The following is a 15,162-nucleotide window of genomic DNA, read 5'->3' on the forward strand; positions in this document are numbered from 1 at the left end:
AAATGCATGGAGTAGGGGGGATATTGAAGGGGAAGGGAAAGTAGCACAAACAGCCTTCTGAAGGGGAAGATTTCACAAAAATAATGTACATGAGCACCTAAGAGCACTGTAAAGATTTTTTTTTTCTTCCGGACTTATGTTTTAAGTGCTTATTAGTAATACTTGATCCCAGTCAGCAAACTCTGTGTGTATCCTGACCTCCTACTGGTAAGGAGACTTATCCTGAATCATAATGCTGACTTTTTTTTTTATAGCAGAAAGTTGCACTTTTCTAACTTTAGTTTTTGTCAATCCTAGCTGTTGTAATGGCAGCTGCTGAGAGAATTACCATAGTTTTTCTACCGTATAGGTATAGTAGTCTTTAAGATCTCTTTGAAGATAATACATGGTGCAGAATATCACAACATTTAGAGTTTTACTTGTACCATTGGTGCTCAAAGCCCTGGGCTGCAACTTCCTAGGTATGGTGGTGCATACTTGATGACGGCTGTAATCGCGAGCCCCACTTTTGCCGCACATTATCCAGGTTTGTCAGGTAACCCATTTAATGATATGACTAAACCTGATTCCAGTACTCTTATAGTCGTGATCCCGATTTTTGGAAACATTGAGACACCTTGGAAATAGATAAAGCTCCAAAGAACTATGGGCCTGATTAGTCAAAACCGGCGTTGTTCACGTCAGTCTTTATGTGGGGGTGTGATGGAGTCATATGCTCCTGATTCTTGTTGTGCCTTGCAACTACGATCGCTGTGATTGACTGCTAAATTCTGAACAGCGAATAGCAACAGTGATTTCAGTGTTTTAGGCAATTTAATTGCCTGAAACGCCACAGCCCAGCTATGTTCGGTGCTGTAACAGCACCGATCATAGGCTGGTGCTAGGCAGTGGCAGCGTCACCAGAGCTGTTTGAAGCGATCGAACTATGACGTCCCATAGCACCAATCAGTGAGCAGATGCAGTCTGACCTCATTGACTGCTCTGCATCGCCACATTCCAGCTTGGAGATGTTGCAGTGTGGTCACTGTGTCATTCTGCTGCAGATTTGCTGGGCTTTGTGGTTCCACATACTTTGGAAGCCTGTGCCATCACTGCTGTTGCTGAAGAAGAAAGATGTTCCTGTCTTATGATTTTTCCTAATCCACCCCAATCCCCCTTCTGCCGCCAAGCACCAATCAGTACTTTATCGCTGATCAGTACTTAATCACTTGTTTTTGGACAGTTTTTTTTTTTTTTTTTGTTCATCCTGCAATCGCCGAACACTAATCAGTGAATTGCATCACTCATCAGTGTCTATGCTTGCTTTTGGCCAAGACTTTTTTTTTCCCCTGTCCACTTTTTTTCTCCCCACCTTTACCCTCTTTGCACCACCTCTGTGCGTTCCTGCAGCCACTGAGTCACAGACATCACTGATTAGCATCTGCTCGCTTTTGGCCAGGACACTTTTTCTGTCCATTTTTTTTCTCCCTCCCCCTTGGCACCATGTCCATGCGTACGTCATGAGCCACTGATCAGTGTCTGTGATACCTTTTAGTCAGGACTTTTTTTTTCTTGTCCATTTTTTCCCACCTTTTGCATCACATTCGTGCATACAGCCGCCAAGCGCTGATCAGTGACGCGCATCACTGATTGGCATCCAGTTTTAGGTTTTGAGGTTTTGTGCTAAATCAAATAAAAAAATATATTTAGTTGATAGGGCTAGATTAGAGACTGTAAAAAATAAACCGTAGTAATCGGCATCTACTACAGTATTATTTTTTTTTTTTTGTGTCAGATAGTTGCACGTGGGTTTAGTAAGGTTGTTTTTTATTTTAATATACATTTTTTATATTTTTATTTAATATCTAGCTTTTTCTTTCTAGATTATTTACTTCTGTTCTTTTTTTCTCTTTTTTCTATTCTAATAAATAAAAAATCACACACACACCCTAAAAGTTGAGGAGACAAACACGTTCCTGACCTCCTCAAGTGATACCGAACCGTCAAACAGACGCCCCAGCATAACAAAGCCAGTGCCCACTGTTGGTGACCCCCCCCCCCCCCCTATGGATCTCACTCTCAAGAAGATTGAGACACAGACTCCTGATATTTGTGGTGTAATTCCAACTTGACACTACTGTCATCACAGAAATTGACATTTTTAAAGCCTTTTTCTCTGGGGATTTTGTAAACCTCATGGAGGCTGAGACAAATTAGTGCACCCAACAATTTTTGGCTCAAAACTCCACTTCATCATTTTCTAACTGGGCTCCCATAAATGCAGTAGAAATGATGAAGTTTTGGAGCCTTGACCTTCACATGAGGATAATGAAGAAGCCAGAACTTCGGCAATATTGAAGTCTTGCCGTTTTAACCCCTTAACGACCGCCGATACGCCTTTTCACTGCTGCAGTTAAGAGTACTTATACCACAGCGCCGCTTTTTAGCGGTGCTGAGGTTTAAGGTTATAGTGCCTCCAGCATCGGAATTTTTCCGAGGTCTCGGCTGCCGGGGGAATATGATTTGGATCGGTTTTTACTGACCCCGGTGTTGCGAGCGCCGTAATTAACGGCGACCGCAAAAAACAAAGTCAGATTTTCCATTTAATTTCTCTCTCTTCTGTTGTGATCGCAAATGGGCCGCCGGATTCTTCTTCCAGGAGAAAATGGCGGGCGCATGCACAGTACGCCCGCCGAGATCTGCCGGCTGGGACCCGTCAACAATAGGAGATTTTTTTTCCTATTGGTTCATTTTGATCACTGTGATAGTCCCTATCACATTGATCAAAATTTAAAAAAAAAAAAAAAAAAAGTATCACCCCCCCCTTAGGGAAAAATAATAAAATAAAAAAAAAAAGTATTTTTATTTTCCCATTAGGGTTAGAGTTGGGCTAAAGTTAGGGTTGGAGCTAATATTAGGGTAATGTTAGGGTTGAGGCTAAAGTTAGGATTAAGGTTGGTGCTAGAGTTGGGGTTAGGTTTTGTATTACGTTACGGTTGGGATTAGAGTTAGGGTGTGTTGGGGTTAGTGTTGGAATTAGAATTGGGAGGTTTCCACTGTTTAGGCACATTAGGGGCTCTCCAAATGCGACATGGCCTTCGATCTCAATTCCAGCCAATACTGCGTTGAAAAATTCAAATGGTGCTCCTTTCCTTCCGAGCTCTGCCATGCACCCAAACAGTGGTTTAGGCTATGTGCCCACGTAGCGATTTTTAAGCGTTTTTGCTGCGATTTTCGGCGCGTAAACGCTTAAAAATCGTGTACAGAACGCCCCCCATGCATTCCTATGGCATTCCGCACATGCTGTGCTAATGCTGCGCTTTTTTCCGCGGCGGAATCGCATCGCAGAAAAAAAAAAACGCAGCATGCTCATTCTTTTGTGCGGAATCGCAAAGAATTGCGGCGATTCCGCACCCATAGGAATGCATGAGAGTCACTTACTTCCCGCATGTGGCTATGCCCACCATGCGGGACATTAAGCGTCTCATGTGCGGTTGGTACCCACGGTGTGGAGGAGAGGAGACTGTCCTCCAGGCCCTGGGCACCATACCCCTGTAAAAAAAAATAAAAAATAAAAAATCTGGGTATATTTACCTTCTGATGTCCCGCGCTGCATTCCCGGCCTAGCGTTCCCAGTAATGCCTTGCGGCAAGGCCCTGTAATGACGTAGTCTCGCGTGACTCCAGCGGTCTCGCAAGATCGCTATAGCAACGCGAGACTACGTCATCACAGGTCTCGCAAGGCATTACTGGGAACGCTGAGGCCTGGGAATGCAGCGCGGGACGCCGGAAGGTAAATATACCCCGATTTTTTTATTTTTTTTTATTTTTTTTTTAGCATTTTAACATCCTATCTTTTACTATTGACGCTGCATAGGCGGCCTCAATAGTAAAAACCTGGTCACACTTGTCAAACACTATGTTTGACGAGTGTGACCAACCTGTCAATCACTTTCCAAGCGATGCTTCAAATCGCTTGGAAAGTGCTTGAATATCGCACGTGAAAATCGCGGCAAAATTGCGATCATAATCGCGGTAAAATCGTGGTGAAATCGCACGGAAAAAAACGCGCGATTTCTGTGAAGGAGTCCGGTTTTTAGTGAGCGTTTTAAAACGCTACGTGGGCCCACAGCCTTACACCCATATCTGGGGTATTGGCCTACTCCGGACAAATTGGACAACTATTGGGGTCCAATTTCTCTTGTTACCCTTGTGAAAATAAAAAATTGGGGGCTAAAAAAATCATTTTTGTGGAAAAAATGTTTTTATTTTCATGGTTCTGCACACTTTGGGGATCAAAGTTCTCAAAACACATCTAGATAAGTTCCTTTGGGGGGTCTAGTTTCCAAAATAGGGTCATTTATTTGGGGGGTTTCTACTGTTTAGGCACATCAGGGGCTCTGCAAACGAAACATGACGCCCGCCAACCATTCCATCAAAGTCTGCATTCCAAAACGTCACTACTTCCCTTCCAAGCCCCGACATGTGCCCAAACAGTAGTTTTCTCCCACATATGGGGTATCGGCGTATTCAGGACAAATTGCACAACAACTCTTGGGGTCCAATTTCCCCTGTTACCCCTGTGAAAATAAAAAATTGCTGCCTAAAAGATCATTTATGTGGAAAAAAAATTATTTTATTTTCATCTACATTATAAACTTCTGTGAAGCACTTGGGGGTTCAAAGTGCTCACCACACATCTAGATAAGTTCCTTGGGGGGTCTAGTTTCCAAAATGGGGTCACTTGTGGGGGGTTTCCACTGTTTAGGCACATCAAGGGCTCTCCAAACGCGACATGGCGTCCGATCTCAATTCCAGCCAGTTTTGCATTGAAAAAGTCAAGCGATGCTCCTTCCCTTCCAAGCTCTGCCGTGCGCCCAAACAGTGGTTTACCCCAACATATCGGGTATTGGCGTATTCAGGAGAAATTGCACAACAAATTTTGTGGTTCATTTTCCCTTTTTACATTTGTGAAAATAAAAAAACTGGTTCTGAAGTAAAATGTTTGTGAAAAAAAGTTAAATTTTCATTTTTTTCCTTCCACATTGCTTCAGTTTCGTGAAGCACGTAAAGAGTTAACTAACGTCTTGAATGTGGTTTTGAGTACCTTGAGAGGTGCAATTTTTAGAATGGTGTCACTTTTGAGTATTTTCTGTCATGTACACCCCTCAAAGTGACTTCAAATGTGAGGTGGTCCCTAGAAAAAAATGGTTTTGTAAATTTTGTTGTAAAAATGAGAAATCGCTGGTTAACATTTAACCCTTATAACTTCCTAACAAAAAAATTTTTGTTTCCAAAATTGTGCTGATGTAAAGTAGACATGTGGGAAATGTTATTTATTAACTATTTTGTTTGACTTATCTCTCCGATTTAAGGGGATAAAAATTAAGTTTGAGAAATGTGAAATTTTAAAAATTTTCACCATATTTCCATTTTTTCATAAATAAACGCAAGTCATTTTGAAGAAATTTTACCACTAACATGAAGTACAATTTGTCACGAAAAACATTCTCAGAATCAGTGGGATCCGTTAAAGCGTTCCAGAGTTATAACCTCATAAACTGACAGTGGTCAGAATTTTAAAAATTGGCCTGGTCATTAAGCTGAAAATTGGCTGTGTTACTAAGGGGATAAATAACACTCCAGTGTTCCAAATGGCTATGACCCATAAAAGATTTGAAGCCATTCACATATTTTTGTTTTACAGTGTCCTCCCCAAGATGACCTAAACTTTGTTAGCCTTTTCAAAGTTGGGTCAGTCATAGATCACTTCAGTAAGAAGTCTGCTGAAGTGTATGTTCCACAAAGAGACATCTGCGTGGATGAGTCTCTAATACATTTCAAGGGGAGACTCCAATTCCGACAATACCTGCTCAGTGAGAGGGCCATGTACGAAATTAAACTCTACTAGCTGTGCGAGAGTACCTCAGGGAACACCTACAGCTGTAGGGTTCATGAAGGTAAGGACACATGGATTCAGCCCCTTCAATGCCCTCCCTGTTATGAATGGGTCACCGAGGAGGAAAACTAAACAAGCTAAGTCACAGAAAACCAGAGAGGTTGGTAACTATGCAGATTGCAGACCCCTGATCCTAACCACACAACTAGCAGCAGCCGTGGAGCGTTCCTACGATGAATCTAGATGCCTCGACACAGCCGGAGGACTAAATAAGCCTAAAGCAAGAAAAGGGGAAAACTAACTGCCCCAGAGCAGACCCCAAAGGAATAGACAGCCCCCACACATGTATTAACGGTGAAACAAGATGAAAACACAAACACAGGCAGGAAAATAGGCTGAGCAAATGATGGGGCCCAAACTAACTAGAAAGGACAGGAAAGGAAAGACACGGTCTGCAATCTGCCCAAAAAACCCTGCAAAAATAAGGTCCAACACTTCTGATAACAAAATTAAACTATATCAGCACTCTGAAATATTCTGAGACAGAGCAAAAAAGAGGCCAATCTAATAAGGGACAAAAAGCAAATTGGCAAATACAGATAAATAAGAGTGCAAATTCAGCACAGCCGCAGCCGGGGCTGGCTGACCACACAAAAAACTGAATAGACCAACAAAATCAAGTGTGAACATTAGCAGAAACACTTAGCTTGAGATGACTGGAACAGAGCTGAAAACCAAGACCTGAAAAGCCAGAAGGAATCACCAGCACCAGAATAGGGCGTCGGCTGTCTTAAATCCAGTCTGAGATTCCAGAGATCCAATCGTTATCCTCATCATCAGGGGGTAGATCTCTACTAATTAAATTACCCTCACTATCTCCTGTTACCACCAGAGGGAGCCCGGAAGGAGAACTCACAACTGGTAGACCAGAAAATGAGTTCATAACATCTCCCCTATCCTGGGTGTGAGTGGGAAAATTGTGTGGGATTTGGTTCACCCACTACTGAGTCAAGCTTATCACCTCTGCGTAGACAACTTTTATACCAATCCCACTCTTCAAGTCACTCTCTGCCAGAGCTACCACAGCCTGAGGTACTGTGTGCAAAAATCAAAGCAAACTCCCTAGGACACTAATTGGGTAGCTGCTCAGCCCAGTGAAGCGACAATAAGTTGATGGTCAAGGACAAGAGGAATGTCGTTTTCCTTGACTACCATGCATGGTGATGGCAGCACCCCCACCACTGTACTAGGTACCACAACATAGATCCATAAACCAGACTGTGTCATGGGGTTCAATAAAAAATATATTGGGGGAGGGATTGTTGATCCCTTACCTATGCCAACCTGATGCACCCTACACAACTCACATATAACAACCGGATGTACTTTACACAACTCGCATATGCTAACCTGATGCACTCTACACAACTTGCGTATGCGACCACATTATAAAATTCACATCCCAGGAAAACACTACATCAATTCCAAAATAGGGTCACTTGTGTGGGGTTTCCACTGCTTAGGTACATTAGGGGCTCTCCAATTGCTACATGATGCCCACAGACCATTCCATCAAAGTCTGCGTTCCAAAACATCACTCCTTCCTTTCTGAGCCCTGCCTTGCACCCAAACAGTACTTTTCCCCACATATGGAGTTGATCAGTGTACTCAGGAGAAATTGTACCACAAATTTAGGGTTTTTTTTTCTGCTGTTACTCCTGTTAAAAACACAAATTTTTGGACTAAAACAACCTTCAATGTTAAAATGTGTTTTCTTTTTTGTTTTGTTTTTTTCACAGCTCTATGTTATTAACCCCTATGAAGCACCTGGAGGTTCAAGGTGCTCACCACACAAGTAGATAAAGTGCAGTTTTAAGAATGGTGTCACTTTTGGGTATTTTCTGTCATATGGGCCCCCCAAAGTCATTTCAAATATGATGTGGTTTTGTAAATTTTGTTGGAAAAAATTAGAAATTGCTGATCAACTTTTAACCCTTCTAACTTCCTAACAAAAGAGAATGTCTAAAAAAATGATGCAGATATTAATTAAACTTGTGGTAAAGGTTTTTTATTAACTATTTTGTAAGACCTAACTCTCTGGTTTAGAAGCATAAGAATTAAAAAGTTTGAAAATTGCAAAAATTTTCCCCAAATTTCCAATATTTATTCACAAATTAAACACAAGTCATAGCAACAAATTTTACCACTGTCATGAAATATAATATTTCACGAAAAAGCATTCTCAGAATCAGTGGGATCCATTGAAGCGTTCCAGATTTATTACCCCATAAAGTAACACTGGTCAGAATTGTAAAATTTGTAACAAAGAATAAAAAGAGCAGGGGGGCGCTCATAGAATAATACCTGGTGGTCTAATGAGGTATCTATTAAAACAGTGATCCACTCACCTATCTGGGTGGTGCACCCTTGCACAACCTCGGACGAAGCCTGTAGTTAGTAAGTAGCCAGCCGTCGGGCTGTGGAGCGTGGAGTCCAAGCTGACGTGACTGAAACACATGACCGAAGGTCCTGCAGATCTCCTATTGATGATGCCTGTGCTGCTACATTCGCAGCTCTCAAGGGGAGTGTGAATGAATGAAGAAAAAAGTGCGGTCAAGCGGAGCGCTGGGCATACAGAAAAGGGCCTAATGAAGGCGGCATTCAGCTGCCGAAACGCTTTGTGTGTTTAGCATTCCGGATAAAGGTCTGTATATTTATATTAACCCTTTGCCCTTTTCTGTATGCCCAGCGCTCCGCTTGACTGCACTTTTTCCTTCATTCAGAATTTTAAAATTTGGCCTGGTCTTTTTTTTTTTTTTTTTTTTTTTTTTTTGCATATTCGCGTGTGACAAGTGTATCAATGTTAGCATTTTATTTAATGGCACTCTTTTGACACTTTTATGTTTTACTATTGGCCTATAGAGACACTATTTAAAATACCTTTTTGTGTCCTCATATTAGAGAGCCAAATACTTCTTTTTTTTTTAATTGGTACCTTTTTAGGATAATATGACTTCTTGGTTGCTTTTATTGCACTTTTTGGGAGGCAAGATAAAAAAAAATAATTTTGCTATTGCTTAATTTTTTATCCTATGGAAAGAAGTCATTTGAACTTTCATTCAATGTCCGCTGATCTCAAAACCATCTTTTGCTGAAGGGATAGTCTCAGAAATGTTGTTGTCATTTGCCCAGGGTCACTAAAGACTTGTGACCAGGCTGAACAACTATAAAAGCCAAGGTGGACTACAATGTGTTTGGCTGCATCTTAAGTAACAGTCGTTAACTCAACATTCAGTTTAGTTGTTGTTCAGCCATCAAATTACTATCTAATGTGTTTTGCAGCTTTTTGTCAAGACCTTACCTGGCAGACCCAGGGTAAATTATTAGATCCTTAACTTCCTTAGCTATCATTGACTTCCCACAGTTGCATTATGGAGGTGCGAAACCACTTAAGGGTTTAAAGGACTGGTGCCAGCCACCATTAGAGGTCACTTCAGTGTGTAAATATACTGGGTAATAAATGTATTCAGTAAGCTAAGAAGTTTAACACCTCTTCAGCTATAATTGCCAAACTGTAACAGCAAATGTACAGCTGAGAATTTTTTATTATTATTATTATCATTAAGGAATTACGAGAGATGATCAATCTACCAGGAACTCGCCCTATCAGTGATCCTTCTGATTTTCAAGGCCTGGTGAATATTTTAAAAGGTAAACTATAGAACTAAAAACATTTTCAGCTATGCATATAGACCCCAACTTGCAGAGTAAACACACGTTAATATACTCGCCTACCTCCGCTTTCTCCGGGATCCAGTGCCGTTCTGCTCCTTTTCTCAGTGACGTCATCGCTCTTCAGACCTTCCGGGTTATTCTGTGATCTGTGTGTGGGCCGGAAGTCTCTTTTACAATATAAGCCTATGGAGCCTTGTTCTCACTCTCCATAGATGACTCTTACATTATAAAAAACACTTCTGGGGTCGCATAGACCTGGAGAGTCTGCAGAGCGGTGACGTCACTGAGAAAAGGAGCAGAATGGCGCTGGATCCCTGAGAAGACGGGGGTAGATGAGTTTATTAGCACACTCACACATTACATGCACATATACACAGATTTATAAAAAAAAAAAAAAGTTAATGGAAGTGCTTATTTAATAGTGCACTTCTAAGCGCCTCCTAGTGGTGATTGCAGTTAGACTTTAAATTTGCAAGAGAGTAACATTTGGAATTCTAACCATGTGTAATATACATAATTTCAGGATTCGCTCTGTTTGACAGTTCGAGCGGCCGTCATGTGACCGGTCATCTCCCATTTGAATACTTGCGGTCCTTTGTCGATCAGTTCCTTTACCTGCTTCACTGAATTGAACATTGAAAGAATGGAAGAGAAGCTGGTTGGCCGGCACTAGCCTCTAACAGAGACTGGAGCTAGCTCATACCGCTGCGGTTTAATCATTTAGATGCTGCTATCAGTAGCGATCTATGACTTACAGGGCTGATTGCTGTAGATTTGATAATCATAGTTTTAGCACCATGAGATTAACATTAGAGAATTTCTAAACATGCTGCCATGTAGTCCTTTATAGTCATGAGCTCCGTATGATCCTGCCCCCTCCCATGATTGGCAGATTTGTGCCTATGCACAATGTACTCAGAAGGCTGCCATTCGGTGTTGGAGAACTGGCAGATCTGCAGCAGATGAAGCAGTCATTTTATGAAAACTGTAGGAAGCAGCCCAGTAAGTGACACATCGTTGGAAGAGTTTCTGACCTCACATCATGCAACTCTCAGATATGGTAGTAAAAAGCTGGTGACTATAGCTGAGCAAATCGCTTCACAGGATTCCAGTCATTCGGCCAGAATAGTAGTCGGGCTTCTGTGTGGGAGCCTCCTGAATCTCTTACTTTCTGGGATTCCTGGAGCAGCTTTTTATTAGCAGGGTTAGAACTATGTCATCTGTGCGTCATATGAATCTCCCATCCAGCGGCCAGAGACTATGGAGTTGTACACATTGATCCTTCCAATTCTACTGATGACAGTCCCTTTAAGGCCTTTGCTGCTGCCATCTATGTACTCCCATGAAGCCCTGTAGCTGGACATCAGAGGTGATCATTAATTCCCTGTTATACTGCAATACTATCTAATTGCTGTAGTTTTACAGTATATAGTACAAGCGATTAAATGATCGCAAGTTCTAGTCCCCATGAGGGTTTGGGGGGGGGGGGGGAGATACTAAAAATTAAAATGAATTGCATTTTTTAAATCCTTAAAAAACAGAATTTTCCCCAATTCAAAAATAAAATAAAAAAATAAGCAAATTAGTATCTTTCTGTCAATCAAAGGCTGACATATCGGGGTATAAAATGAATTATCCCATAAGGTCAAAAAGTGTAAAGATAAAAAGTTTGAAATGCCAGAATTGCTGTTTTTTTGGTTACGTTACCTATCCCAAAAAATTCAGCATACCAAAACACCAAATGTACCCAAAAATGGTATCCATAACAATAGGAAGCTCACTGTACCAAAATTCAAACTCCCCACGTTGGAACAATAAGTCTTCACAGGTCTCAGAACTTGACGCCACAAAGCAATTTTTTTTTTTATGAAGTTTTTAATTTTTTTAAAATTAAACAATACAAGTTTGGTATGGTTTTTAATAGCACTAACCTGTAGAATTATGATGTCAGGTCATTTTCTACTGCCCAATTAATGTGGTTAAGAAAAATCCCCCATAACATTGGTGGAATTGTTTATTTGTTTTCATTCTTTAATCCCACATGGATTTTGGTTTTCAATGCATTATATTGTAAAATGAATGGTGTCCTCCAAAACTACAATTCGTTCCACAAAGAAGTGGCCCTAGTGTGGCTATGGCTATGCTGTCACAAAAATGAAAAAGTTAGTCTGCCTCCTATTAAGTATTATCACTAAATTGATAGAAATATTGTAACCCCTCATCCTGCCTTTCATGTTTAATTATTCAGTAATCCTTACCATAGTATTGCAGATATTTGCCTCTGCTATGCATAGTATAAGAATATTATATTTAGTATGACCCATCAATTGAAATTTAGGTGATACTTTTTCTTTCCCCATAATTTTTAGACCTCCCTAGACCAAGGAAACGACTGACGGAACTGCTAGTAAAGTCAGCACTGGAGGCACCAGGAGAGAAGGAGGCTGCTCGTCAGACCCACTGTAATAGAGAATGGGGTCTGCGTTTTTTCCGCAGTCCTGTAGCAGTGCTTCCCAGTGAAGATGGGAAAAGAGCAGCGGGGGTCCGGTTAGCAGTCACTCAACTTGAGGTATGGAATGGCATTTGCAATATAGTCTAAATATGTTGTTCTCCATGATTTTGGGTAATATTTCCTGTTCTTCAGGGATCTGTTGAGAGTGCAGTAGCGGTTCCTACAGATAAAACAGAGGATCTACCTTGTGGCCTTATTCTCAGCAGTATTGGGTATAGAAGTGTTCCGATTGCACCAGGCGTGCCTTTCATTCCAAAGCAGGGTATCATCCCAAATATTATGGGCAGAGTTCAAGAGACTACAGGTAAGTGTTTCTAACCATTCATCACCAGAATGCTGACAACAACGTCTCTAGCAATTTATTCTGACTTTATTGGCAGGACTGTATTGCAGCGGTTGGGTAAAAAGAGGTCCCACTGGTGTCATCACAACTACAATGATGGACAGCTTTGACACAGCTCAAGCTTTGTTGGAGGACATAAAATTGGGGACGTTGAACTTTTCAATTCCTCGAGCAGGAGCCTCAGCAATTAGAGAGCTGCTTCTTCTTAGAGGTGGGTTTTAGGTTGTGTTTGTGGTTTCTCTACATCATGTACCTTTTTTTCAGATACATCTACCTAACTGCATTATAGGCGCAAAGGATCATATATTGTTCTCCATGATTGTCCAAAATCAACATTTGCAAATATTGTTGATATTTCAGCTTGAAACCTTAAAAGGGTTGTCCCGGTTTTGGATGATAGTCTGCAGTCTCTCCGTGTGCACGCTGTCGTGATTCTCCAATATTGCTGGTGAGACACGTGATTGCAAGTGTGTAGTAAGTAAGGACAAATATGTCTAGTCAGAATATGAGGTGAAGTATATAAATCATATATATGCATTCATGTGACCGGCGCTCGCACCATCAGTACTGGAGAATCCTGACTACATACGCACCACACACTGTAAGGATTCTGATGTCTGCTGTCACAGAGCGGCTGCATACCCCAGCTGTTGGGTCTGTAAGCCAAACTGCCAACTACAACGCCTCTATTTCCCTGACTTGCATAATATTCCCAAATTCTTATGAAAAAATATTCATCACATCCTCCATTGAACTATGGTACCCAATTTGATTATATATTTTAGGAGTTGGACCCATTTTATACCGACTCCCTCAAAATGAACACCAACTCCATAACTTCCGACTCCACAGCCGTGCTGCAAACTTTAATCACAAGCCCCAACAAGCCTTTTAAAGAACATTTTATTTTCCATTACAGGAGTTCAAACTGTGTCATTCTCTGACTGGGAAAAAATAGATGCAGTGGAAACAGCACAAGGATTGGAAGCAGGAAAACCTCGAGAAAAAATTTTGGGCATAGAAGAGATGCTGCAGTTAGTTTCTCGATGATAAATTCATGTACATTGAGCCATCATGGACTCTGACATCTTGGACGTGTAAAAAGGAGATAAATAATTATTTTTTTTTTTCCCAGGTTCGTCAAATGCCAGTTTATATATTGGTAAATGCACTTTTTTTTAGCTATTAAATGTATATAATTTATGGTATTATACAGTCATTTTTGTGTATTTTTGAGAAAGCAAATTTGTTCTCCACCAGAAGAATGAAATCTGCTTCTCTACTGACACCAGTAGGTGGCTGTGCCCTATTAGTCAGTGTCCAACCCTTAAGGAGGATCTGGTCAAAAATGGACAGTTTTTGCTCTTATTTTATTCCCACTGCTCCCCTGATTATTCCAATTTTTATTGTTTTATCTACTAAACTGTTTCAGAGCTGTGGGCTTTTAATTTGCTGCAAATTTTTATAGTCTTTATCAAGGCTATATAGCTTACACGGTGAAAATGCAAAGCAGCCTAAACGCATATCCCCAGAAAATCCTCTAGCCACCTCCGGGTCCTGCACTTGTCTCCAGAATAAGTGTTCCCTGAATCTTGTTCCGTATGATGCAGATGCAAATAAATGGAGAAATGGCTGTGCACTTGACTCCAATATCCGTTAATGGCGAGAGACAGGACCTGCTCAACAGGTGGATTTGTGCAGCCCCTCGTTTTGTTCATGAGTGCGGAATCTTGAGCTGGTGCCCCCACTTCATAGTAGAAAGGCCGATTTGCTTTGTTTACAACTTCTGCCCTTGTATTTTAGCCATTTATGTGGGCCCAAGTCCTAATACCTACACCAATCAAAACATTTGATGTGTCATCATATTCTTCATTGGAACACTAAGGGTTCATTTCTATCATCCAAAAAACACAATATTTATATAGGCGCACATCTCTTCAGACGCGGACTGAACAATCTGTAATCGATTGCTCATATGCTGCCATTGCTCTTAGCAGCATAAGTCTTGTTTACATGGGAGGATGATGATACGTGCGGCACAAAAGATCATATCACCCAAAGTATGAGTCTTTTGCTTGTTTGTCAGGTGATCAGAACCCCCTGTAAGATTATCAAGAAGGAGAGTTCCCAAGGAACACTCTTTCACGATAATCTTGCAGTGTAAATGGACCTTAACTTGAGATTAACTGGAAATATACAGGTGCATTTCACAAAATTAGAATATCATCAACAGATGGTACTGTTGTTTTTAAACCTGGAATTTGTACTTTTGGCAGTGTGGACAGGTGCCAATTCCTGCTGGAGAATGAAATTTCCATCTCCAATAAGCTTGTCGGCAGAGGGAAGCGTGAAGTGCTCTAAAATTTCCTGGTAGACGTCTGCGCTGAATTTGGTCTTGATAAAACACAGTGTACCTACACTAGAAGATGACACAGCACCCAAAACCATCATTGATTGTGGAAACTTCTCACTAGACCTCAACCAGCTTAGATTGTCTGTCTCTCCGCTCTTCCTACAAAATCTGGAACCTTGATTTCCAAGGACTAGTGTGAAGTATCCACAATCAATGATGGTTTCGGGAGCCATGTCTTCTGCTGGTGTAGGTCCACTGTGTTTGATCAAGACCAAAGTCAGTGCAGCCGTCTACCAGGAAATTTGAGAGCACTTCATGCTTCCCTCTGCCAACAAGCTTATT

General features: G+C 41.2%; 1 protein-coding gene across 1 annotated transcript in view; it reads left to right on the top strand.

Annotated features, from left to right (window-relative positions):
- FDXR (ferredoxin reductase) overlaps positions 1-14,106 on the top strand; it is a 59,405-nt gene extending 45,299 nt beyond the window's left edge. Inside the window, exons 8-12 of the mRNA XM_073587987.1 lie at positions 9,504-9,588; positions 11,982-12,181; positions 12,257-12,428; positions 12,505-12,678; positions 13,387-14,106. Of these exons, the coding sequence (XP_073444088.1) occupies positions 9,504-9,588; positions 11,982-12,181; positions 12,257-12,428; positions 12,505-12,678; positions 13,387-13,517 (762 nt within the window). The 3' untranslated portion in view covers positions 13,518-14,106. The remainder of the gene's footprint in view (positions 1-9,503; positions 9,589-11,981; positions 12,182-12,256; positions 12,429-12,504; positions 12,679-13,386) is intronic.
- The last annotated feature ends 1,056 nt before the right edge of the window (positions 14,107-15,162 follow it).

This window comes from Dendrobates tinctorius, unplaced genomic scaffold (assembly GCF_039654945.1).
Source record: "Dendrobates tinctorius isolate UK_male_01 unplaced genomic scaffold, ASM3965494v1 ptg000103l, whole genome shotgun sequence".
In the NCBI taxonomy this organism is placed as follows: Eukaryota; Metazoa; Chordata; class Amphibia; order Anura; family Dendrobatidae; genus Dendrobates; species Dendrobates tinctorius.